Here is a 26,521-nt window from a genome sequence, read left to right as displayed (position 1 = left end):
AGTTTGAACATTCAATATAATATTTTCCTCTGACAGTTTCACACCACATTCTTTTGGGAATCAGGGCTATACTGCATAAACAAACACATAAATAAAATAATTAAAAAAACGCTGGACAAAATATCAGCTTTTTTCAAGTTTTGTCAGTCAGCACCCACTCAGTCACTCCGAGCTTGCTTTCGTCAGGAACTTCACGACACGTTTCAGAGATCACCACGCTCCCTTTTTTATTAAAACTGATCAATAATACAGTGAAAAAAGGAGCAGGGCCGACATCACAGCGCTTTGAGGGAGTCGTCTCTTGTCTCGCTGCGTCCGTGCCAGACTTGGACAATAAAGGAACACTGAAGCAGAACCCTGTCACACAGCTCTACTGTACTAACAAGTCCATGTTCTCCACAGGGGGCCAGAAGGCTAAAAACAAAACAAAATCAACAACAGTGTTTCTGACAAATTATGTGCAAAATATCTCACATGTATACCTCTATTAAGGTAACGTCCATTAACAAATACATACAGTATTTATAGTGAAACTGTATTTACATATCACATTAGAAGAGGCATGACTTATATTACACTGAATTCTAAGAAAAGTTCTACTTTTGATCATCAGAAGAACAAGACAGCCTCAGAATCCTCATAAATACACACTGATCTCAGGCTGACACTTGGCAAATTGTTCTTGTCTCTGTTGTAAACTCGTTGTGGTATTATTATGTTACTGGGTTTTGAATTTGCAAGTCAGGTCTTTCACTCGATTAAAGTGCTGATTTGATGGCAAGACTAGCTAATTCTTTCAAATGAACGTCTCTCAAACACTGCTGCCATGCTGCGGTGACGTGGCCTCAAATGTAGAAGTAGCCCTCCGAAACTTCTCCGCTCTCCGCCATTTCACTCAGCTGCTTGTTTATCGACTCCTGCAGCGAGCCCAGGGACAGTTCTAACACCGGACTCGACTCGGCGCTCAGAGAACCCTGCGCGATCTCCAGGAGAACATCAGACGGCTCCGCGTCCACTAGCTGCTCCCCGTCGCTGAGGCTCAGTCTGTACGCGCCCTCCGTCTCTGTGGTGGCTGTTTCCTTGGCGACAGTTTCCGTGGCAACCTCCTCAGCGGGCGTGTTCTGCGCTGACGCCTCGTCCAGTCCTTCTTTGGAGGCCTTGAGCGCGGCCGCCCTGTCGATCTCTTGAACCAGCTCCTCGTGGTGCTCCTTCCACTGACGGTACTTTGAGGCCGTCAGATCAGAGTCCTCTAAGATCTTGTTGATCTGCAGCAGCTCCGCCTCTTTGGCCTGGAGAGGAAAAAGGCCTTTCAGTAACCATGAAGATGCTCTCAAATATGAGTCTGACTGCCTGAGAACAACAACCCCTCTAGCTCTGGTACTATAAAGAGGATTTTCTTTTAAGCTTTGTAACTTATATGTCATCAAACTGGATATGTACTGTGTATTGATGCAACATAACTGTAAGCGTATGTGTTTTTCTCCTTAAACACAGTGACGTCCACTGAACCATTATGTATAAGTAACAATGAACTGAATGGAGGCGTGATAAACACCTGCATAAACCCTCTGATTGGACATTCAACACCCTTTACAACACTTGCACTGGATCGAACCTCATGTCCATATCGAACAACTTCCTTGTGCTTCAACTGTGTTTGTTCCAACCTTGAAAAATCTGCCTTTTTGCTTTTGTGCACCGAACACATGAATTAATCTACATAACATTGTAACAGGACGGCGATCTCAAAACATTTCACCTCGATGTGCAGATCAGAGATTTTCACTGTCCTTTCACCTTCTTATGGACAAATTTTGTTTGTGGCCAATACTAAATTAAACTATCTATTAATTGCAAAACTAGACTGAACATGGTTGATCTGCATCTCTACTATATCATCACTGCTCACCTTCAGAGTGCTCTGCAGGGCCCGCAGTGTGTGTATTTTCTCGTTGATGACGGGGTTCTTGTTGCGTCGGATGAACGACTTCCTGAAGTGGTCGTGCGTAAACGGCTGCTCGTGGCCTATCAGAGAAACCCCTCCTTCCTTTATGCTGTTCAGCATCGTGCTCATCTCGTCTTCCGGCCCTGCTTATGACGATGGGGACGGTGGCACAGACAGAAGGAGCAGCGTGGTTAGACTGACAGCATCAAAACACATGTGGCTGGTGACAGCTGATTGGGCAACACATCCACAGGACATGACATGACGGAGATGGCTTTTCCTCTCGCACATTATTAAAACATCTATCAGACCGACTCAGATTAAAGACATTATTCAGTGAGGGAGGAAACAGGAACGCAGCGTGGGAAACGAGAACAGAGATTTGAGCCAGAGCTACTCAGGACACACATACCTGTTCCTTTGCTGCCCCCTGTTGAAGGACTCGATAATGGCACCCTTGACGTCTTCCCCTTTGGGCGAGGTAGAGTGTGGGACTGCACTTTCTGAGGCACAGAACGACACAACACACACAGTAATCTGAATGGTGCTCCAAATGGCACGGGTGTCCGTGTTAATGAATGAATAAACTTCCTACCGTGCTGACCTTGTTTCGTCTGCGGGGCGAAGGTGATCTCTCGCTTTCAGATTCGGTCTCGCTGTAACATTCTGTTCACCAGCAAACACAAGTGGTTGGAAAGAGCGATGTTACCACAACAGATGATATGACAGAAATGGGCAGCACATGATCATTTATTAACTGCCCAACATGACTAAATCAAAACTGATATTTTGCTTTTATCTTAAGATTGTTGCAGTGTTTTGATTATCTGTTTCATTCTTTGTTGTGTGTTTCTGATTATATTTTCTCCCATAAAGCACTCTGAGCTGCACTTTATATAGGAAACGTGCCATATAAACTGAAGATTTTGTATTCAATTTAATTGTCACGATGCAACATGAGACTGTCTTATGAAATTTATGCTGTAATTCCCTGATGATAATCAGGTCAAAGAAAGAGGCTATTTATGGTGAAGGGTTGAGGATGAGTTCTAGTTCAAGTTTCTTTGTCTTCTTCTTATTACCATTCATGAGTATGAAACCCATAATTGCAAGTCAGTAAAATAGATATGAGAAATAAGAATATAAGCACCAATGATGATGCAAGACACTGTGAATGGGTGAGACAACTAAACACATATTCAGCTGCATTCTTTTTTGGTACATATTCAAGTAAAAAAATCTCCTCACCTTCTTCTTTATCTGGGCCTTGCTGGAACTTCTTATGCCTCTGTATGGCTGTGATCAGACAGTTTATCCACCTGGAGAGAAAAATATAACAGGTTTCTGTACTTCAACATGACTGTAGGGGGCAGCGCAGATCAACAGCTGTCTCAACAGAGTCTCATTTATCTAACACCTCTTGTGTGCTCCAAAAAAATAAAAAAAATAAAAATGAATGAATGAATGCAGACATTATATTTTGTACTGATGCACTTTTGTCTGCCAGCTTTATTAAACCACATTAGCTTGTCATTTTAGGTTCTGGAGGAAACAAAGAAAGAAAAGAGAAGACAGGCAGCCCGACCACGGCTTTAGCCTGCAATCAATCCGACTCACTTGCTCATGTCACTGACATTGTCAGCAGCGAAGAAGAAGTTCTGAAACCGCTGGTGACGCATTTGAAACACGCTTGTGGGGAGAGAGAGAGAGAGAGAGAGAGAGGGGGAGACAAAAACATGACTCTCGGGCCACCAGAAACTAATTACAAAGAAATTAAAACTCATAAATCACGCACACATGCAAAATAACTCCTTTGTCAGTTGAGATGAGTTTCCATGAATTCACAAGACACAGCAACTGCTTTCTCATTAACAGTTAATCTAAAAAAAAAAAAAAATAGACAGTAAAACTGCTTGTTTTCAAGGTTTCCTGTATCACGAACGGCAATGTCGCGTAACGCCAGATCATCTGACGGATCATCTACTGACACAGACAATAAACCTTCTGTTTCATACGAGACCGAAATACTTTTTTTAATCTCTTTGTTAGTATCCGCAAATTACCAAAGCTCACACATTCCTCGACCAAATGTTAAAAAGCCTGTTCATATGATCCATCGCAGAGCTCGTCCTTACTATTTTCTCTTGTGCTCTCCGGCGCTCTCTATGTTGTAGCTGGCGATGTTGACGAAACCCTCCGCCTTCTCGTCCTGCAGAGGAAACAAATACAAAACACACGATTCATTGGTTCAAGAGCAAACCACTGTCAGATTACTACTGACTCTGACTCAAACTAAAGTTATAATACAGCAAAATACAAAAACAAATGTTTAAATTGTCTTTGAGACTATATTACATAAGACACATGTGATATAGGGCTCAATATCCCCATAGTTTTACCTGTTGGCTGGTGTACCAATAAAGAGCAGGCCCCTTCAGGACGAACCAGAAGCGCTGCCACTTCTGGGTGAGGAAGACGCTGCTCTCCTTCCTCTTCTTCCACAGCCAGCCGTCGCAATCAGGGCGAACAAGCTCGCGGCAGGACACGCGACGCCGACTTAGAGCCGTCGTCATTCCTGCGACGACAGAAAGGTTTGGGTTTTCAACAAACACTGGCACAGGGAGGTTCGTTTGGACCTCTGGACATTTGCCTTACCAATTCCTGCCCATCTAAACATCTTCAGTAGATAAACACATGTGCAGTTTCCTCTACTTGTCTTGGGATATTTGCTTGATTAGTGCTTAATTTGCCTTTGTCTTAAATTAGTTTAAACCTCTATGGGCCTTGGTGAAGGTGACCTCAACAACAGCATTACAGTGGAGTGTTTTCTTTACATTCACATGGTATTACAGCATAAACTTTTACCTTTTGTCGAGCTCTTCTCTCTGTCTTTATTCCCCTGAGGAGAGAAGAAAAATAATATAGTCGGTGTTTAGAATGCTGGTTTCAAAGTGTCCACGATGACTGTAAGAAAATGTTCTCTTGCGTGTATTTCTTTCGTGCTCTCACCATGTGACCCACCATTTCAGGGCAGGAACTTATGCTAGCTGTTTCCTGGTTGACTCCCTGAGGTGAAGAACTTCTGAACGACTCGAATATTAAGGGAGACGGACTTCTGGGCGACGGCGACCGTTCTTGTCTCAGTCCTGGCGAGAGCCTCGAACTCTCAAAACTCGCTAACTCCCCTGAGGAACACATGTATGTGATCATCCATCGTAAGCCATCCACGGATTCATGAATTTGAGTTAGCAGTCAAAGATCAACGTTTAATAAACCTTAGACAATTTATTACTATATCTAGGCGACACATCTCATTGGTGTGCATGGTAGTATATGTTTATTTTCAGGTTAACTAATTCATTTTGGGTTACTACTAGAATAGGTTTATATGCTTTAATGAATTTTCTCATATTGCCCAGTGCTGCAGCTCTGTCTTCCCCCTCTGTCTGAAATGCTCTGCTTTAAGGTCCGGCCCTCTGAATACACAGTCTGCTCTGATTGGTCAGCTCGCACACGCCTAACAACATCAACGGTGGTGTGCTAAATCAGTTTTATGCCAGGCATAAATAATGCAAAAATGTGCGACATGGTGACGTAGTGTAGTGTCACAAAGACCACTGACGAGGCCTTTCAAGAGCAGTGTGGGAGACAGGAGCTTCTGTTGGTGCGTACCTTGACCTTTTCTGACTTTTAAGAGCTTGCATATAAAACACTAAACATCAGGAAAAAAAAGCCTAATAGGTCTATTTTATTAAGTTAAAAAAACGCTGAAAAGTTAATTTTACAATAAGATGATCCATGTGGACTCCTTCAAGGCAAAAGATCTCTTACATTATTTAGCATTTTAACATATTTTCCTCTTGACATATTCAAAGGGCTTTAGTGGTACTTATTGTTTTATATCTCCTTAACAAAGACCACCTGCCTGCAAAACCCTCTCTGCTTGGTAACAACTGAAACAAAATTCTCTCTTCAAAAAGAAACTGAAGCACACAGTTCTGAAGAATTTTGAGGGAAGAAAACATCACACTGAAGGTCCAGGGCTCCCTTTGTGTTCTTCTTACCTGAGGCGGACAGCGGTGAGAGCCTCCCCTGTTGGTTCTGATATGACGTGAGCGTCAGACTCCCCTCCGGGTCTTTGTCAGAGGGCAACTCCGATTCCTCCTGTCCCATAGGCTGCTGCTGTACCTCTGGCCCGTGAACGGCTCTCCTACAACGAAAAAAAAAAAAAAAAAAAACCCAAACACATTTATGCTGCATTCAGGTGCTCTGGAAAAATTTAGCCACAAACAAAATGTAACTGGCGAAAAGAGTTCCCAGCCGAGACTACAACACTATGTGACGTCGTCTTTGAATAAAAGATGAACTGCTATAAAGTTCAGCACCATAAAACAACCTGTATTGCCTGTTTAAAGAGGTGAAACATGACTCTAAATGGCAGTCGTCTAAAGTTTCTACTTTTTTCCCCCCTTAAAACTGGAGTTGTAGTGAATCAGGATGTGACAGGATTATTTACAACCTTAATGCACCATCCCCGCCCACTCCCTTCCATTTGTCTGAGTATGCCTGCCTTCCATCAGCTCTCACTTTATCCTCTTGCCTCTCCATCACTCTTCTCCCTCCCTTCTCCCATTTTTTTCCCCCCTCGCCTTGTTTTTTGTGTCTTTCTTCATCCCTCTCAAACTCCCTCATCAATCCGTCTCATCCCTCCTGTTCTCTCATTTCCAGTCAGCCGTGGGTTGTGGGCGCGCATACTGGAATTTATGGCATTTAGCTTTAGTGACCTCATCGAAAAACCTACCAGATCCGGGCAGATTAACAAGGTCAAAGGGGTTCGTGGGAGGTTCAGGTTCTATTGAGTAAATCCTCGTTCGCTTAGTGAAGCGAACTTACGTTCCAACCTGCTCTGAGGAGTGATGTTCCCACGGATCAGACACTTCTTTTATTGGGTCATATGGGTAATTAAAACATTTACTTTTCACAGTCAAGACGGAATGTATTTGAGATTAGAGCCATGATTACCAATTAAATACCTGACAAACCAGGAAGAAATCATCATGCAAAAACCACGTTAAGATCCACTAATACACACAATAATCTAACACAAGTCAGACACAGGGCTGATTCATGCTCTCACCTGAAGGACAGGGACCTGACGGAAGCTGCTACCCTCTCAAATATGGAGTGCCTGGGATTCGCCTCCTCTTCCTCTTCCTCTTCCTCCTCTGACCTCTCTTCTTTCTTCTCTTTCTCCTTCTGAGAGAGCAGAAACACAAGCATGTGAGTGTGCACGCAATACTGTGTGTGTGTGTGTTTAGGGGTTAGCGGAGAGGTAAAGAGGCGAATGTCATGTGGACGGAACTCGCTCTCCTCAGGTCTCCTCTGTGGCTTTGGAAGTAGGACAACAACACCGCTGCACACACGCACACACAAACACACGCGCACACACACACACACACACACACACACACACACACACACACACACACACACACACACACACAGTAAGACAGTCTACGAAACTCTTCCTAAAAGTGGCATCCGGTGAAGGCAATGAGGCAACAGCTGATTCACATCTCCTTCTGTATATCTATTGTCTCACCCTACGGCGGCGATGGGATCTGACATGGTAACGGTCACAAGGGGGTGTGAAATGCACTGCAGTGTGTAATTAGGTGTGCAGCTCAAAGACAAACAACAGTCGGCATAGTGACTACTGACAGAGTGTTAGTGTTTATGGAAACGGATCCTGAGTGATGGGAAACGGAAATCGGGGGGGGGTGGTTCTCGTGACGAGGGAGGGTTACGGTTCCCCTGACATAAACCGTGTTAACAGAACACGCTGTGATTATCCTAAACTAAGATTAAGCGGTTGAAAATTAAAATTACAAGTGTGCAACAGTAACAACGTGGGCTCAGTGTTCCCCTTAATGACTTCACAAAGACAACTGACGAATTAGGTTAGGTTTTTTTTTTTTTTCGAGCCCACAAGCGTCCGAGGGAAATTATTGGAAAACAAAGGCAACGAGAAGAGTGTAATTCCTGAGAACTGTCCGTGTGCTGGCTGTTCATCTTCTTTTCTATCTGCCTCAATTCTCAAGGAAATCTAGCCCTTTTGTTTTTAAAGACATCTCATCAAGTGTTAGTCAGAGGGAAATAAATGATCGTCATCCAACCTGGGTAGTACAACTGATCACTCGACTGGGAACCGGATGAATCTGCGTTTATTTGCACTGGCAGATATGTCTGGCCCATTCCCGCTCAGACAGATTTCCCTCTTTCCTGGATTGGGTGGTTAATCAAAACCTTGTATCTGATATGGGGCAGGTTTGATACAGTCAATGGTTTGTTATGACATTCTGTGAGCCAGTGCGGTTTGAGCATGAGCAGTTGGGTTTTGCTAAAAGAGGGAGGCTAGAATGTGTCTCTGGCATGAAAAAATAAGCAAACAGTACATTCCAACCTTTCATTTTGCTACTTTGAGAAGCTGACTGAGTTGATTCGACTGAGTTGAATGAGGTTAGTGGAAGAAGACGTGAATGATCTCCTGACCTGTGAGGAGGAGAGCTGGAGCGGGTGTCTGCGTCGCACCGATGCAGGGATCTTCTTCAGGACCAGAGTCACTCCGCTGGGATTCTCCCGCAGCTTCTTCACGAGGTTCGCTCTGCTCCAGCCCACCTTATGCAGCACAACAGAGGATTATTCCGGGTCAGAGGTGACTGTCTCACTTCACAGCAACAGTAAATGTACAAAAACTATCCCTCAGTTACTCGGGAGCTTCGATAATTCACAGATCACGGCACGCTGATATGAAGCCTCAGACCGGGAGGACAACATGCGTACACGTGCTGTGCATGTTGTTAACACTCACCACTATCTGGTCATTGACTTGAATCACTTCATCGCCAGCCAAGATCTTCACATAGACATCAGACGAAGGCTGTAAAAGCAGAGATAAAAAAAACAAAAAAACAAAGCAAATAAGAAATAATGATTCATAAAAAAACTGCAAGAAATTGCTCAGTGTCAACTTTTGGTGTTTTTCTTTACGTGTCACGGACAAATGACACATCACAGTAATAACCAAAGCTGATTTTAGGATTGTAAGGGTGCTTTCTCAGTTCACGGATCATGCATATAAGCTGTACACTGTGTGTGTGTGTGTGTGTGTGTGTGTGTGTGTGTGTGTGTGTGTGTGTGTGTGTGTGTGTGTGTGTGTTCCTGGCCAGTGGTCACGTCTCTTATTAGCAGGGATGTAGCGGCAGTAGCAGGGGAGTCGAGGGTGCTTTGTTGTTGACATCATGGAAAAATAACAACTCCATCTTTCTGTCCCACAGGAGAGCTCCCCTCGCACTCATTTCACAAGCCCTCCTCACCCAGCCTGATAAACACTCCCCCGTCCATCCCTGCCTCCATTACTCCTGAGTGTAGCTCACAGGCCCCTCGATCCAACTGATCTTTTCAACTTTTCTCTGATCTTATCTCCGCCGCTGCCACGGGACGGTTTTCACGTTCACAGAGAGGCCGAAAGAATTAAATGAAAACAAATTAAGATACACGCGGGCAATTCACCACTTTTAATTTCATGAATCCTGTGTGCGAAATTTCCCTGTGGTTCCATAAGTTCCAAAAATCAGCTATTATTAGATATTCAGACACAACTAGTCTGTTATGGTTTATAAGAAAAGGCGGGGGGAGTCTACCAATGCAGAGTTTACCTCCAATTTACAGATAAAAATAAAATAAGCTGTGTCATATACTGATAAACAGTACGTGTGGTTTGGGGTCTGCAGCCTCGGGGAGATATTAATAAATACAAAGTATTTGCACTTTAAGGGATCAGACTGGTTTCAATTTCAAGCCAGCAACTAAAAATAAAGTGTCTCACAAAAGTCCTTCCAAGGGGATTTCTGCCTGGTCTGGAGCTCATGCTTCCATAATAAATTAGTCCAAATTAAAATGTTATACTTCAACTGCACAGAACTGAATTCATAGTAGAGAAAGGGCATCATTGTATGATTCCCCTGCCAACAAAAACATCCGCTAAATGATTTGTCTTTGTCACGAGTAGAACAAATGTTTTATTTTGGTGCCTCACAACCAAAGGAATCCTCCCACTACTTTCTAGATAAGACAACCAGGCTGAATAAGTGCAACATCTGTGTTTAGCAGATCAAACCCTCTAATAGGAGACGTGTAAATAGGTGTTATCTCCTGCAGAAATACGAGACAGACCCGGGCCACAGAGTCACAGCTTGTTACCTGCTCCACTCTGACATGAGGCACTTTGGGTGTCTCTTCATGAGGCCCCAGCAGAAAGACAAACTGTAACTGAAGTTAACCTTTCGCTCTGGAGTTGGAGAGGAGCAGAGGCGTGAGTCACGCCGCTCCACAGAGGGTTGGTTAAGAGCGCTGAGATGGCAGCTGTGGTTAACTCTGTGTGGCTGAGTCAACAGTGAAAGCAAGAAAATAAATGAGTCTGACCTCAGCTGCAGTTCCGGTCACGTAGTGGTTACTGGAGCCGGTGGACGATATCTCAATCCCCTAAGAGGGTGGAGGGGAACAGAGAGATGTTACATTTCAGGCTGATGAACATTCAACTTTGCAACGCGCTGCTTCAGAATGATTCATCATGATGGGCTCGTAAACATTGCTCTGTCTTCTTACTGTCATCACCGAGATATTGACATCTGTCTCCAAATGTATTGATGGCTCGGCCTGTAATTACCCATCAGCCCGCCTTGATTGATTATTTTAAGGCACAGTGAGAGGGGGCAAGGGAGAGGGCTAACTAATCCCACTACAGAAATCAATACCTGCCACATGACGGCAGAAACGTGAATTAGTTTAAACTTTGAACTGAAGAAAGCAAAAGGCTAAAAGGCTAAAAGGCTAAAAGAACTTGCTCATAAATAGAGAATATAATTATCATTCCCTGTATCATGAAGTTGGACAGAGGTGGGAAGTGAAAATACTAGAACAGATTTTTTTTTAGGTATCTGAGACAAATTTTTACTCTCACTTCCCACACTTTGCCACAAATACCTTGTTTTCAACTCCTTGCACTTTTGAAACGGGCTCATTAGTTTAGTTTAAATACATTTGAGGGGAATCATCAAAAAGCCACACGTGACTGTCACACACACGCACGAGGGGGCGGAGATGTGTGAGATCTGACTTTTTAAAAACAGCGACTCCACTCTTCTAAAAAATCTTCAGAAAACCTGCGACGCCCTCGTCGCAGTTCTGCGGCCACAGATTCTTAAAAGCTTTTACGCTGCCACGAAAACATGAAAAACCATCACTTCCTGTGCATTAAACAAAGAAAGACACTGGCGGTGCACAAAGCTTAAAAATTATTTCCCACTTCTCCTTCATGTCTGAAATTCATTTAAATTTGAGGGGAAATGAAACAAGAAAAAAAGCTAGCTTTATTTTTACATTCAGTTATTTCATAAACTGAACAGGTGTGCGTCAGGTTTTTCTACGTTCATTGTGTGTGTGTGTGTGTGTGTGCATCACAATCCATCCTGCCTGTCACTTCCCTTTCTTTCTGCTTCTAGTTCCCATTACTTGTGATCACTCTGAAGGCAGTACTCGCTCCAAACGCTTTTCTTGTTTTGAAAGCTAGAAAAATAGTGCATATTTGCTTTTAAGATGCCAAACTTGGAGAGAGAATTAGAAGGGCCAGTACAGCGAGTGAGAGAGCGCAAGGAAATGGGTCTGCCATTATCATCTAACATGACAGATTTTTACCTAATGGTCTGAGTACACAAAGGGGAAGGAAACTGAAAAAAAACAAAAAAACAAACAAAAAAAACACATATTGCTCAAAATTGCGCCATAGAAATAAAAAGACACTAGATGATGCAGATAACAGGCGGAGAGGAGAGCTGTAATTGTTGTTACCCAATGTACAGACTGAAGGCTGAGGCTTTAAGAGGAGGGGGGGGGCGGTATTAGGAGGGAATGAAAAAGGAGTAGTTCTGAAAAGAACCTTGAGTCGGATGAGAGAGGAGACGAGTGGAACCAAATGATGGAAAAACTCCAGGCGAGATTGAAGGCAGGAAATGAGTACTGAAAATGACAGAGAGAGAAAGAGAGAAAGAGTGAGACGCAGAGAAAGAGCGTTAAGAAACCGGTGAAGCGATAAAATGGGGAGAAGATGTTTTAAAATTATGAACGGATGATAACAACAGGACTATTGAAAAAGAGTTAGAATGAGATGAATAAACAGAGCTGATGGACATTTTTCATGCAAATTTTGCATATCTGGCAAATATACTGTATATGCTACGCAGTCAAAGTATTTTTCCTCAGACGAAAAAAAAAAAGGCACCTCTATTTCAAAATAAGGCTTTACCAGCTGATCCCCGGGCGCGACGGGCACCAGGTCCACACTCTCCAGCTGAGCGGTGTGGGTGAGAAGTGACTCGGGGCTGGAGCTCAGGATCTCATCGCACACTGCCACCAGCTGACGGCACTGGAGGGGTGAAGCAAAACACCATTTACTGTAATAACATCTCATACAATCCTTAATAGAACAAGAGAGGAAACAACTGCCAGCAAAGTGGGTATCAATCTAGAAACACTCACCACAGAGATGATGTCCTTCTCCTTATCATAGACAGTGATGTCCTGCTGGATGAGTAAAACGACATGACATGAGTTACATTTAACAAAGCAAGAACGCCGAAATGACACAGCGGCGGCCTATAATGATCATATTGATTTGTGAAAATGGGACAATCTGACTCAAAACTCGTGTCCCATTTCCTCTTCACAGCTTGAGTCAGGAAGTGAAAAAGCCAGCTGTATCCAGAGGTGAGACAGGCTGGCTGTTATCACTGCAGTGCTTTCATATGAATAGAGCAAAAAAAAAAAGAAAAAAAGACAACATATAATGCATAGTATTACATCAAATTTGCAGTCAAGGAAGTGGGAAATCCCATTAGCGGTGCGTGATGTCTTCCTAATCCATTGCTTTACACTAATCCCTGCAAGCACACATGCATATTATGTAATGTACAGGCACAGGAAGTGGTCACAGTTACAGTTACAGAATCAGGGGGACTTAACTACTTAATCTGTGGTTGGGATTGATAATGATCCTATGCAGGCATTAGTGTGAGTGGGAGGGTTTGAATAAACAGAGGTTGAAAGAGAAGAGGGTAAGACGTCTTTACACCAGATCCACTGAAAAGACGTATGTCACATACTGTACCGCTGCCGCCTGAGCTAATTCACCATGTCTTACAGTGTGCTGACGGTTACATAAAGGGTCGTAAAGAGAAGCTAATCCCTGTGAAAAGTAACGAGGGCTCAATGGCGAACACGGTTGGATTTCTGTGCTAATTAAAGGCTGTGACACACAAGGCCCCCTGGGAGGGAGGGGTACGACTGGGAGAGGTTTCGGTCGCGATCACTGATCAGGTCAACCTGTCTGCTTGGCATTTGTTTGCTGAGCGCGGTAGCCACGTGTCGCTGTTCACCTCAAGCATTTTGAGTGTGGACTCACAGGATCTGCGACCATAACAAACCACTAAAGGTTGTGTATAAACACCCAAAGATGCTCAGATCTTTATCCTGATCCCTACTCGAGCAAATTAGCCTCGTCGTGGCACTTGAACACCACAGGGATTAATGTGAAGTAGTTAAGGCTTCAATCACCGCATTATCAGCAGAAAGAAAAAAAAAAAACATGTTGAATTAAGGGCAGCTATCTAAACCAGAAGATAAACAAGCAACTTAAAAATAGTTCCAGAAGGGCCGACGCTGTAAGCCTTCCAGCCAGACGAGCCAGCTGCTAAAGTTACCAACAACATATTATTAGTGCAAACAGACATAGGTGAATGCATCTGAAAATAGACTTGGGATTACTTTTAGCCACGGAGAGGAGTCTGAGCCACATGATAATACCGCAGGAAACTTAAGGCAATAATAAGAAAACAAGAGTCTAAAGCCGTCTGTGAGGCCGATGAGTCACAGTGATGCTGGAGCTAAACGTTCACAGTGACAGTGCCAGCACTCTGATGCTCAGCAGATATGATGTTGCACGCTAACATTCGCTAATTAGCGACTAATGCAATGCACAGTTGAGGCATTGTGGTCATAAACAAAGTAGCTTATTGTCCAAATTAAAAATGTGACCAAAATTATTATTATTATAAGCCCCCCCTTCATTCTTACTGTCAGGTCCGGGATTGCATCTATCTGCTACACACAGTCCCTTCCCATCCTTTATTTTGTGGGATAATTAATAGCTAAATAATGAATTGGCATTTACTCACTGTGTGCATTTCTCTATGTAATGTGCAGTGTGTATTTTGCACTGCTCCTTTTAATGGCCTTTCGTTGCCTTTTTGACTTTGAGAGAAACACAAAGGAATCCCAGTGTACCTGTCCAGTCCTGTGCCCATGCAGGTGGCAATGAATCTAAACCTAATCTAACAATCTATCCTGAGGGGAGAGTACATGACCTTACAACATTTTTCTAAGCAATTCATCTCATGGGTGTTGACAAATTTAACTTTATTTCATGTTACAATAACCATATCAGAATATATCATGGTTCCACAGTATGGAGGGCATTACATAAATATCATATTTATTATCATCAGTTAGACTTATCCTCAATGGAGTGAAAAAAGCAAATGACTGGCCTGAAAGACAAAAACTTGATGTAAACTTGACATATTTTTTAAAATAAAGTCAATTTAATAGACTTCATCACCCTAGATTTGCATAGGTACACGATAATCAAATTCCAATTTTGCATACCACAGCAACCTTGCCAACCGAGGTCTGCCATGGCCAGCTTGGCTAAAAAAATGTGCTGAAGTGGCCGACACAAAAACGTTAATGTAAATGTTACATAACTACCACAAATTCGGGCAAGACTGCAAGGCTGAGCTAAAGGCAGACACGATGAACCTGAGTAAGTGTAACATATCTAATATTATCATTTTATATTGGCTGGATCCATGATGCATGTCAGTGTGATTTACTCAAATCTTATGCCGTGATGCATCATCACTTCTACCTTGGCTTCATTCGTAACACCCCTTTGTGCGTGTCATCGCCGCTTGATATTAATAAGAAACAACACCAAGTCAATGGAGGCTTCACCACAACAGCGCAGCCTGTTTTTTCACACCCTACAAGAAGAGGAAACAAGACACTGATGTGTGTGCGTGGGTGGGGGGAGAGGGCGACAGGTAGGCTACACTTCTGCCTTGAAACTCGTGTAACATCAGGAGGGTGCGGTGGCAAAACGGAGTCACAGTTCTTGCTGGTTCCTCAGTGAAGATGACTTCGAGACATAAAGAGACACTGTATCTGTGTGTAATATACACAAATTCACTGTCTGCTTAAATGAATTATGCAGAAAAAGTCAAAAGTCCCCAACAGCCTCTAGCATGAGCCCTGTCCACCTGGCATGCCTCTTCATTGATTCCTCTCTCAATATGATATCAACTTAAGTGCCACAACACAAGATTCATGGACCATCATATCAGACAGTACAGCTATTGTAGAGTAAAACCACTTTCAGTTCTCTATTAACTTAAGCAGAACAAGAGGTCTAAGGGCAGCTCCGGTCTGTCAGTGACCTAAATAAGAATGTAGGTGTGGCACCTAAATAGGTCACTCACAACCACAGATTCCCTTAAGAAAAAAACAATAACGTCATTATATGGATCTTTTGAGGGGCAGAAAAGAGCACAAAAGTTCAAGCCAAACTGACATTCATGATTGACCTTCAATTCCACCTCGCTGTTGCTAAAGTAGTTACATATTAGCCATAACTGTCCTGTAGACTGTCAATAAATGGTGGAGAATATGACATTATTCACATGGTGGCCATTTTCCTCTGAAAATTCATGGTGGGAAGTTTAAATGTCAAACTGCTGTAGTCCAGGTCCATAAACGCAGCATAAATAATAATCATTTTTCTGCTTCCTCATTGTTCAGCAACTGAAAAGACATTGGATGTTAAAAAAATCTGGAGGGAATCAGCCAGAGAAAAATGGCCGAATGGTGGAAAGAATAAGTTTATTGTCTCCTGCCCTGTAAATGTCCTTACATCGACGTCACTCAGCAAGAAGAGGATTCATGTCTTGTGCTGTGCTGTGTTGTGTTGTGTTGTGTTGTGAAGCATGGTGTGTGGCTGGGTCAGGTGGTGAGCTAACTTTGCAGCAGAGCTTTGTGCCTGAAAGCTGTTCTCTCAATAGTCGTCTTGGAAACAAAGACAAGCCATTATGCTGGCGCAACATTCATGGAAGAAGAGGGGGGGTGAGGGGGAGCGCTGGACAACGAGAATGAACACAGGCTTGCATGGACACACATATACAAAAAAACTGTCACACCGATATGCAGGGGCATATGAATGAACCGGCGCAGACAAACACAGAGCGTTAATTACGCACAATTAAAAGGACGTTTGCCTTTTCCCTTTCTTATCGTTGTCTTCTGCAACTGCCACGCCGTGTTGAGCCGGGTGACGTTGTGTTCTGTCTGTCTCTTGCGTGTCTGTTTACACAGTTCCACCTGATATTTTCTATTTGCCACCAGGTCACCGGCTTTGCTATAAAAAGGGTGGGGGATATCACTGTGTGAGATCTGTGTTACACCTGTTCCTCACCTTTCCATCCAAATTTTGCCTTTTACAACTCGTCTCTTCGTCGGATTTCATTCGCTCTCTCCTTTGCAGCACCATAAATCATAGGTTATTACATTCCAGACTCTTAATTCCCTCATCCTGAGCTTTAAATAAGTCCTCCAAAGGCAGAGAGACTTTATCTAGTAACAACAGAGCAGTTTTTTTTTTCTACGTTGTTCTCTCTTATTATTTCTTTCCGGTCAGAAAAATGCATTACAAAACCAAAATGCCTCAGTTGTCTCAGTAGCTACTGGCTCTTCAAATATTCATGTGGTATTAATATAAAAAAATGATTTAGCATGAATCTGGTCCAGGTCCATAAATTCAGCATAACTAAAAATAATTTCTCTGCTTCCTCGTTGTTCAGCAACCGCAAAGACATTTAATAGTAAAATTCTGGAGGGAAATCTGGCAATATTTCAATGTAAAACGCAGTTTGTGTTAACCCATTAGCAGCTAATGTAGTAAGCATTTTATCATATTTACATTTATCATAAAAATTGACAAAACTGTATTTTCAAGGTGATGGTGCACTTGCCAAGAATATTTCCAAAGTTAGATACTGCGACAAAAATGCCCTCCTTCACTCATTTTTAAATCCCCATTACACTGACATACCTTAATGTAATGCTCAGCAATTCATTTTTCCTCTCATAGCCAAGCTCACAGTTCACAGAGGCCTCTTTTTCCCTGTCTCTCTTCCGATGGACCTGGATGGCTCGCTGCTCGGCTGGTTCGAGGCAGACTGAGCGAAAACGGAGACTTTGCAACATTAAGTGCAGGATCCCAACAAACACCAGCTGACTACTGACCTTGATCGGCCTCAGGGTGCGAGGAGGAACACACGAGCACTCCAACGCACTCTGGCAAACAGGAAATAACAGTCCTTTCTTTGGCATGAGGGATGTGGCGGCACTTCTGTGAAAACACTTCTCCAGAAAAGGACGTCACGTCACGATGGAGCCGCGGCTTTGTGACAGCATGTCAGATGAGTTACACTGGGGATGACGCAGGCATCGATTGGCTGGGAGCAAATCTTGAGAGGCCATGATAATGCTGGTCTGTATGAGTGTGACGGTGAATGCTACGTTACGCCGTGGTGGTGCAGGGACACGTACGCATGAGAGGATGCAATGTGACTCAGCTGTACAGCACAAGCTACATGTGTGTGAGTTCAAACCCTGTGTCTGTAGGTTTATAATGCTATGATGACAGTTGAGGTGACAGATGGAGCCTGAGCCCACGTGTGTGAGATTTCTCATTTTCTCCTGTCAGTTAAACAGGTGTGAGGGCTTCTCAGCCAGCCACAATTGACCTTTTAGCTCACCTGCAAATGTACCAACAAAAACAGGTACTGTGCAGGTTTCATATATACAAAATGAACCTCTTCAATTTTTATGTTATTATGTGAATCAGAAAGCTGTCAGACACTTCAAATTTGCTTTATGTGACCTTTTTAAGATAAATGTATGACAAGGATTTCTTGATTTTTTTTTAAACAAATAATCTTTTTCCTATTTAAGCATTACAGGTAATTAAAAGGGTCAGTAATAAATATGTGGTGCCGTGTAGGTTCTACGTAGATATATGCACTGGGGCATAATAAAGGTTAATGAAGTTCGATTAAATGTTTGTGGCATTAAAGATCTCACAAATTCAAATCAAAGACTACTGAAGGCCTAAAATTCATAACATTGCCTTCAAGATATTTTAAGTCTTTATAAGGACCTGTCATTCTGTGTAGTTAGTTACTATGTGGTCACCAGTGTCGTAAATACAAACCCAGGGTCTGCAGGAATTTGTCTGACATAATGTAGGCACTGACTACAAACAAAAATAACCACATCATAACAATGTTGTGTGGTCAAACTTGTTTCTTGAAGTAAACACGTGTGTAACGCTGCAATCCGACCTGCTCACTGAAGTTACATAGTATTGACACAAGTGATAGGAGGGCAGAGTGGCTGAGACAGAGTCATCATTCACCCTGTTACAAGATACTGTACCATCAAAAGGATTTTTTAGCACCATGTCGCTTTAAACTGCCTAAACTGTCAAGTAAAAACTAATTGACATGTCTCTGAAACTGACAAAATGCTCTTGGTACATTAAGACTGACAATGATTCCCACCTCGAAAACACCTGCGAGCACAAACACACAAGCGCGCACAAAGTTCAACAACAGGAATTGAGCAAACAATGGCCAGACATTACTAAACGATGATCAACCCTCTGAGAGGGACCGGCAACAAAAGCACCGAAAGGTTTTTTGTTTTTTTTTTTACTGCTAATCAGTGCCATGCCTCCGTGTGTGCAGAGGCGACAATGAATGAAAACAACGGGCCCAAATCTGAATCACTGCGCGGCGGCAGACAACATCCCTTTCAGAGTCAACAAGCTCGGTAACACTCTGAAATCTACACTTACTTCCTTCCCCTCTGGTCCATTAGAATAATGATACTGTCACCGTACACCAACGTAGCGACCGAAACTCTCATTTCTCGCTTGAAAACCCCGTGGTCCTGTTCTAACTGCTGTACAACGGCTAAATCTGGGTCGGACCACGGTTGTTGTAGGACTGCAAATGACCTAATTTTCAACCCTAACCCTAAATCAAAATCTACAAAGAATGATTTTCTGAAGAATGAACATTGGAATTAAAGCCAACAAACAAAAAACAGTTTCAGTCATGTGTATAAGATTCCTTTTGAGCAACCAAGCAAGGTGCAAAAGAAGCAAATCACCTTTAGAGGGGAATTATCCAATCAAAGAGGCGAGGACTCTACCTGTCGTGCTGGGCAGATGTCCAGAGCCGGCTATAGAGGGCTAAATATAAACTCCTCTGAACACTTGAGCGTCCTCTTACACCCACAGCGTCTTTGCTCCACTGACTGCCTCCTTACCTCTACCTAATTATCTCTTACTCTGCTGCTGTCTCTGCAGCTCTATCTTCCTTCTCTCTTCTTCACTTCTGTCAGGTTTTCTATCTGAAACGTCACCACAGAGTCCTTTTCAGAGTTAATAGTCTCTCTCTCTCTCTCTCTCAGCCTGTTGCTCTCTCCAGTTCATTCAGCGCCATGCACTCCCCCAGCAGCCAAAAGTCATTAAACAGTGGCAGTGCAATCCCTTCTTCGCATGCTCCTCCTTCTCTCTCTCTCTCTCTGCCTTCCCCCTCTGCCTCCGTCCCTCCCTCCCTCCCCCAGGCACTATGACATATCCAGGCCTGTCCCTTCTACTACCTGTAAACACTTTCTTGCCCGCTTCACATTCATCCAGTTATAAATACTCCTCCTGTTCCTGTTTCTTTCAGATGTTTAATACTAGCACACCAACAAATTCCAGCCCTCATTTCTGCCAGTGCCTTCAGCCTAAGCTTCTTCAAGGTACAGCCGCCTCCAAATATGCCAGGAATGTAAAGATAAAGAATACATTACTCAAGCTGAGCCAAGGAACAGGGTGTGCGTGTGCGTGGGGCTCTGATTTCCCCTGCTGCATTTTAGAGGTTGATTTCAAAAAAGGAAAAAACGCCAGCCACACAACAGGTTGTAGTTCCTCTCTGGAAGTTTAGCGTGCATGAACTGCACAACTAGAAACGTGTTTTATACACGTGTGGTTCCTCTTAAGGTAAAACACCTTGTTTTCATGAACATGCGTGCACTGAAGTCGACTGAACTCAGTTGGCATTAAAGGAGACGTGGTATGCTCATTTTCAGGTTCATCATTTTGCTATGGGTAACTACTAGAATGTGTTTACATGCTTCAGTGTTCCACACATATCACACATCATCTTTCTCTGTCTGGATGCTTCGTTTTAGCTCCTGTCTCTTTAAGGCCCCGCTCCTGTCTCCACTGATTGGTCAGCTTACACACGTCTGACCCAGCACTGCTAACAACAGTAATAATAATGGAATGATGCAAATATGTGACATGATGATGTAGTGTGATGTCACATAATCACAGAATTAAAGGCGCCACTGCTGACGAGGTGTTTCAGGGGCAGTATTTTTTGTGGGAGAAAGGAGCTTCTGTTAGTGTGGACTTTGACCCTATTTAACTTGACCTTTTTAACTAAGATCTCTTACATGCACAAGAACCTATATAAGACACTGAAAGAAGGGGGAAAAAGAAAAAAAACATAAAGGGTTTTTAAAAGAAATAACAATTAGATTTTTTGATTTGATTTGTTTTCTGCATTTAACTGCTTCAAGCCATAAATAGACCAACCTTGTGGACAATGTCTCCCAGCTCTCTGCAGTAGTCAAATATGTTCTTGGCACTGGTAAATCCGCTAAGCTGGAAAAACTGATACCTGGAAAAGACAGGGATTACATTTCAAATAAGTCTGGATAGAGACTTCATCTTACTGCAAGCAAGCGGCACGGTTATTTAATTGTGCGCTGATAAATTGAAAAGGAACAATGACAAATGAAGTATCTCAGAAAGTCACAAAGAGAAGAGATTAAACAGAAAGGGGGACAGGGATCAGCTTTCTCAATAAGGGGCAACATGTAAAGAGCAACCTCTAAATGACAGCCATCCTTTTTTACACAAAGCCTGCAATACCAAAATCTGCAGCCACAACTATTTTTATAAGACAGGGCAGAGAACATTTTCCAAGAAGAAAATAACCGCAGAACAAAATAGAACTTTGAGTGCTGTATATATAACAGTTAGATAACTCCCTCTAAACAGACCTGTTGAGCAAAGAGAAGAGTCCTTTGGCAGAGATGATGAGCTCCACTACAACCTGCAGAACTCCAGCAGGCAGCTTGGTGGTGCTGCGTCCATTGTAGCTGTTGAGGCGCCAGCGGCTCTGGATGCCCATCTGGAGGGTGTGGGAAATGGTGCGCAGCTTCTCTGTCAGGCCACGTAGGTTCTCTCCACCTATGCCATATGTCTGGAGAGCACACACACACACACACACACACACACACACACACACACACACACACACACACACACACACACACACACCGGTTGAAAGTCTATTCCACTCCTGAAAAACTCTTGTGATCTCATAATCAGTCTTTGATGTTTAATGCATTACTTCCCCGACTCCTCATTATTGGCTCCTCAACACTTCACACGAGCGTTGTGTTTAAGATGTATTTTGATTTACAGAGACATCATATTATTGGTACTTTTGGTACTATCCAATGCAGATACAGCATAGTTACAATATACATTGTAGCAATAAAAGTATCAATGTACTGATATTTCTGACAACTGTAATCATCATATCAATATGTGATGTTACCTTACCAGTGAAGTCATATAAAAAGACAATATTGCCACATCAGAATTGCCTTAAACATAATATACATTAAACAGCAAATATAACACATTATAAACTGTACACACAGGCTATTGTGTCATGATAATGTAGATTTTTTTTAGCTAGAATCCAAAAACCGTAAGAAAAATAATTTATCAGAGCAATTTTTTTTAAGAAATAATAAAAAACAGTAACAGCAATGATGATGTGCTTATTTCCTCTCCTGTAACCTACACCCAGGTGCTACTTTCTTAGGTACAGCATGCTTAAAACCAATGCAATCTAACACAAATGGGTGATTTACAGTCGGAAATGTTTTATCCGGTTGCTTGACCAAAATCAGTGATATTGTGTTGTATTGTACTACATTGATTCACTTAGTTTTGTATCCTGTGTCATATCATATCATATCGCATCATATTATGTAGTATAGTTGTAATATGTTATATTATGGTATCATGATATTATGACATCATATTGTACTGTATCTTATCGTATTGTCTTGCATTGTATCGTACCGTACCGTACCGTATTGTATCGTATTGTCTTGTCCTGCATTGTATCATATCGTACCGTACCATACCGTGTTGTATCGTATCGTATTGTATCGTATCTATCATATTATACAGCAGTCCTGCAATAAACCCTATACAATAGTAAACAAAGAAATCATCCAGAAAATGTCTTTGATAGTCTTTGTGGTGACTGTTTTAGCAATGTGTAAATTCAACTTAATGATTTTTGATTTTCAATTAGATTGTTTCTCCAGCAGGTTTCAGCTTCTTAAATGTAAGTAACTGTCGCTTTACTTTGGGTAGTGATGAAAATAATTGTTAGTTGAAGCCCCAGTTTGGCAGCTGCAGTTTTGTCGTGCTACAGTAAGAGGCGGCTTTAAAATTTTGTCCACTGAATTAATTTTTACTGATTAAGAGAAACGCCTCTCAATGTGACACAACACAAATCAACCAAAACGACCACATCAAACGAGGGAGACAATTATTCCTCCCATATGAAGACAGAGCTCCTCTCTTAAACGCCTGTCGTCACAGCTTCCTGCCTAGCTGTATGAGACGTAACCCCTCACAGCCACTGCAGAGGGAGCAGGTTATTGTCGTGGCCCACTCGCCGGTGGTCAAGAGGTCCGGTCTTGTCAAGCTTTGCTTTCTATTCTTCAACCAGCCGGAACAATTTCCGTCAACAAGTGGCCATGAATTTTTCATGCTCTCATCCACACTGTAGCTGTTAATTATGTAACCGTGTACTTGAACGTGTTTGGTCTGTTCCATGTGAGCGTCTGATGGCTTCTTTTTATGAATGAGCTCAGTGTTAGCACTTCACGGAGCATCAAGTCGGAGAGGGGAGAGAGGCAGACACACACACACATGCACACGCTGTATTCATGGTATAAATCAACACGGTACATCTGTGTATGGATCCTTATCCGGTCTTCCTTTCAACAATTTCACACAAATGTTCCTATGTGAGGCTTTTACTACAGGGAGACTTCAGTCACACACTCAGTCATAAGGACTTGGATTAAACCCCTCAGTGACTATTTCCATCAGTGTTACGTTCATTTCGACAAGTAGACGACAAGCGGTTTAAGCAGGCTGAGCTTTCAGCCTTATGTTCACACACTGTTGCACCACCAGAGAGCTGGAACCTGGCCTGGTACCTTCCTACTCAATTAGTCCTTCCAATAAAACAAAGGCCGTTCTGGAGACACAAAAACACCCCCGCACACACCGACGCGGCTATTTAAGTGTCCCAAAACTCCCTCTCAGAATCGGACTGGGAGGGAATTAATTAGGCAGGAGGGGGAAAAAAGCGATAATGCATCAAAGGGGAGGCAGAAGTCTGTTTTATTAAGCCGACTACAAACTTTCCCAGAATTTGCATGTAAAGTATCAGGCACACAATTTTGTATTCTAAATCTGCTTTGGTTGCAGTTGAAGTATGACTAGCCCCCCTTTGATGTTAGCTACAGAAATAAAGCCACTATTCTACTGCGATATGCTTGACTACAGGGGGCTTCGATATAAAAGTGGAGGGCAAAGTGAGGCAATGCACTCGAACTCGCTGCATGTTGCCGAAGGCTCTGAGTGCACTTGAGTGAAACAGGACTTGTATGGCAATAAGAGCAGTTGTGTATTCTGGCCGGATTTGTCCGACTACTGCTGCTGGTTCCACTGCACAAACCAGGGCAGGCTCTAAAAACAGTGTGATGGTGGAATAAATGAAACTCCCTGCTCTAATATCAGAACATTACACAATGCCACAGCCAGACGAGAAGAAGATGACTGCTCAGTAAATATCCAGAGCTCCTCAGCACAACGGCCTCTTGGATACACAGAGCACTGCTATGGACACATACTGTACACAAACACACGTGACCCAGCCTCCTCCCTCACCAGAGAGCAGAGCTTCTCCACAGCCTCCAGTATGAGCTCCTGGTGTCCAATCTTGTGCACTCCCAACTTTTCCAGGTCCTGCGAGGTCAGCTGGAGCAGATCCAGACCTGATAAACGCCACTCCGACACCTGGTAATGATGCAGGGGGGCATCCAGACCTGGCAGCAAGATGTAAAAAAAAAAATGCTCATTTACTTACCACATAGGATTTAACCGCATGCAGCACACGAGTATAAAAGGAAAGCCCACATAGCCAGAAAGTCACGGGCATGAACAGGCAGAGACATGCAAAGGAGGCACGGACTTAGAGAAAAAGAGGAGCAGCAGGGCTGCCGGCATGAAAAAAAAAAAAAACGAACAAAGCTACAGTACATGTTGTGAGATGAGGTGGGAAACAGTGAACATGTACCTGTGAAACAAGTGACTTATGATTTACCCGCAAAATAATTAGCTGTTTGTATTATGATTTCTTCCTGCTCCTATATACTTCCACCCCACTACAACTTGGAGTGCTTTTATCTGAAAACTTGAGTTACTAGTTACGAGTAGTCGCAATGTAGTAGCAATGTAGTGCGTTTTGAAATCAGAATATTTTATCAGCAATTTAAAAAACCAAGGAAAACGAAACACAGTTTCCAGTCTGAAAAAATGTGAAGAATGCAATCAGATGATCGAACTACACAAATCAGACGAATAAAGGAAGAAATGACCTCGGATATTTACATACCAGGGAATTACTTTTGTTACTTGAGGTCACTTAATATCAGATACTTTAAGGCTTTCACTCAAGTAATACATGTGTTGTCGAATTTCACTTTGACTCAAGTCATATCTTTTACACCAGCGGCGGACTTAAGAGTTCTGAGGGGACGGGGCAGGAAATGTAAAATGGCACCAGCTGCGGGCGGTGGGGCACCAGCAGGCAGAAAGTCATAATATTCACAGTGAAGAGAGGTCCCTTCACACTTAGTCCACTAAAGGGGCACCTTAGGGGGCATTTTATCATGCTTTATCTACCATAAGGGCATCAGAGAGGGCCCTTCCCTGCATTGTTTTTTAATCCTCTGTAGTTTTACACAGTATCTTTACTTTTACTAGAGTATGTTTTTTTGGGTACCGTTAACAACATTGAATAAAAGCACAAATCATCTTAATACTATTGTAAACAATATATTACATGGTATGGACGTATTCAAATTATTTACTTAAGCAAAAGGACCAATACCACAATATATGAATACAATACTTGTTAAGAACAAATCCTGGATTAAACATTTGACTTCTTTGAAAGAATCAAATGTAAAATCAGTTACATATTTTGACATCATAGGACCATAACTCAGCACACATTAATAATTATGTCCTGCTTCAATGCTGCAGTTGGCCCATGTTGAACTAATCTTGACTAGTACTATTTCATACATGTTGGATACTACAATCTGTGACAGTTCTTCATACTTTATACTCTGATTGTTTTTGTAGGTAAAATCTGAACCTGAATTTGATCATAGCCGTAGAATAATGTATAAGAATTAATTATTTTACACTGAAATTCAAATTAGTTATACAAATACATGTACTGTCAGCTGAATACACTTAGTCACTCTCCAGCACTTGTAATAGCTCACCTGTGCTGTAGGCCAATAGGTCTTAGTACTACACTTTCCCTTTAAAACAACATAGGAGTGCATTAATCCATGCACTTTCTCCGTATGACTCGTATAAATCGATCGGGCCAGTGAACGCGACATGTCCTAGGAACAGAAAGCAGACGTGTAGACTGCGCTGCTGGATTTTTTACAGCTGCTGACAGTGATCCGAACAGGATTGCTGTGGCTCCTCTCGCTCAGCCACAGGCCACTTCCTCATTCCACCTCCACCTTTTTCACGTCCAAGAGGGATTTAAGCGGCGCTTCTATTTCTGACCTGTCCGAGCCAAAGCACCTGTGAGGCGATCAAGGGGCACGAGAAGAGCGAAGAAAGGCGCAACATGTTCCTCCTCACCTTGGAGCCACTCGCCGACTCTCTCCTCGCTCCACGACGTGATAGGCTCCATGCTCGGAGTCCTGGTGCAGTCGCTGCTTCACTTCCCAGCCGTGCTGGCCGACTTCTACCTCTCCGGGCTGCTGGAAGAAGAGGAAAAAGTTGATCCTGATTTGGAATCGGACGATGACGAGTGGCACTCCTTCCCACAGGTACAGGTAAGAAGCGTCCCCCCCCTCTGCTGTCAG

General features: G+C 42.8%; 1 protein-coding gene across 10 annotated transcripts; it reads right to left on the bottom strand.

The window, feature by feature from the left end:
• Positions 1-201: 201 nt before the first annotated feature.
• cnksr1 (connector enhancer of kinase suppressor of Ras 1) lies at positions 202-26,521 on the bottom strand. Of its 10 annotated transcripts, none has more exons than XM_037072204.1 (21): positions 26,295-26,521; positions 24,291-24,448; positions 21,299-21,501; positions 20,829-20,913; positions 12,542-12,586; positions 12,285-12,428; positions 10,430-10,489; positions 8,817-8,885; positions 8,498-8,623; positions 7,083-7,201; positions 6,010-6,155; positions 4,955-5,130; positions 4,811-4,844; positions 4,345-4,520; positions 4,081-4,154; positions 3,563-3,634; positions 3,194-3,264; positions 2,541-2,611; positions 2,358-2,448; positions 1,910-2,091; positions 202-1,289 (listed from the first exon to the last, which is right to left on the bottom strand). In XM_037072204.1, exons 1-21 carry the CDS (start codon positions 26,344-26,346, stop codon positions 846-848), a joined length of 2,598 nt encoding a protein of 865 aa, XP_036928099.1. In that variant the 5' UTR covers positions 26,347-26,521; the 3' UTR covers positions 202-845. The 10 variants fall into 10 exon arrangements, with proteins under 10 accessions (XP_036928099.1, XP_036928104.1, XP_036928101.1 ...); XM_037072209.1 differs by having other exon boundaries at positions 4,967-5,130; XM_037072206.1 differs by having other exon boundaries at positions 12,542-12,583.

The sequence above is a fragment of the Acanthopagrus latus genome, chromosome 16, assembly GCF_904848185.1.
Source record: "Acanthopagrus latus isolate v.2019 chromosome 16, fAcaLat1.1, whole genome shotgun sequence".
Lineage (NCBI taxonomy): Eukaryota > Metazoa > Chordata > Actinopteri > Spariformes > Sparidae > Acanthopagrus > Acanthopagrus latus.
The sequence above is the reverse complement of the archived record's forward strand: the minus strand, read 5'-3'. Positions and strand labels throughout refer to the sequence as shown.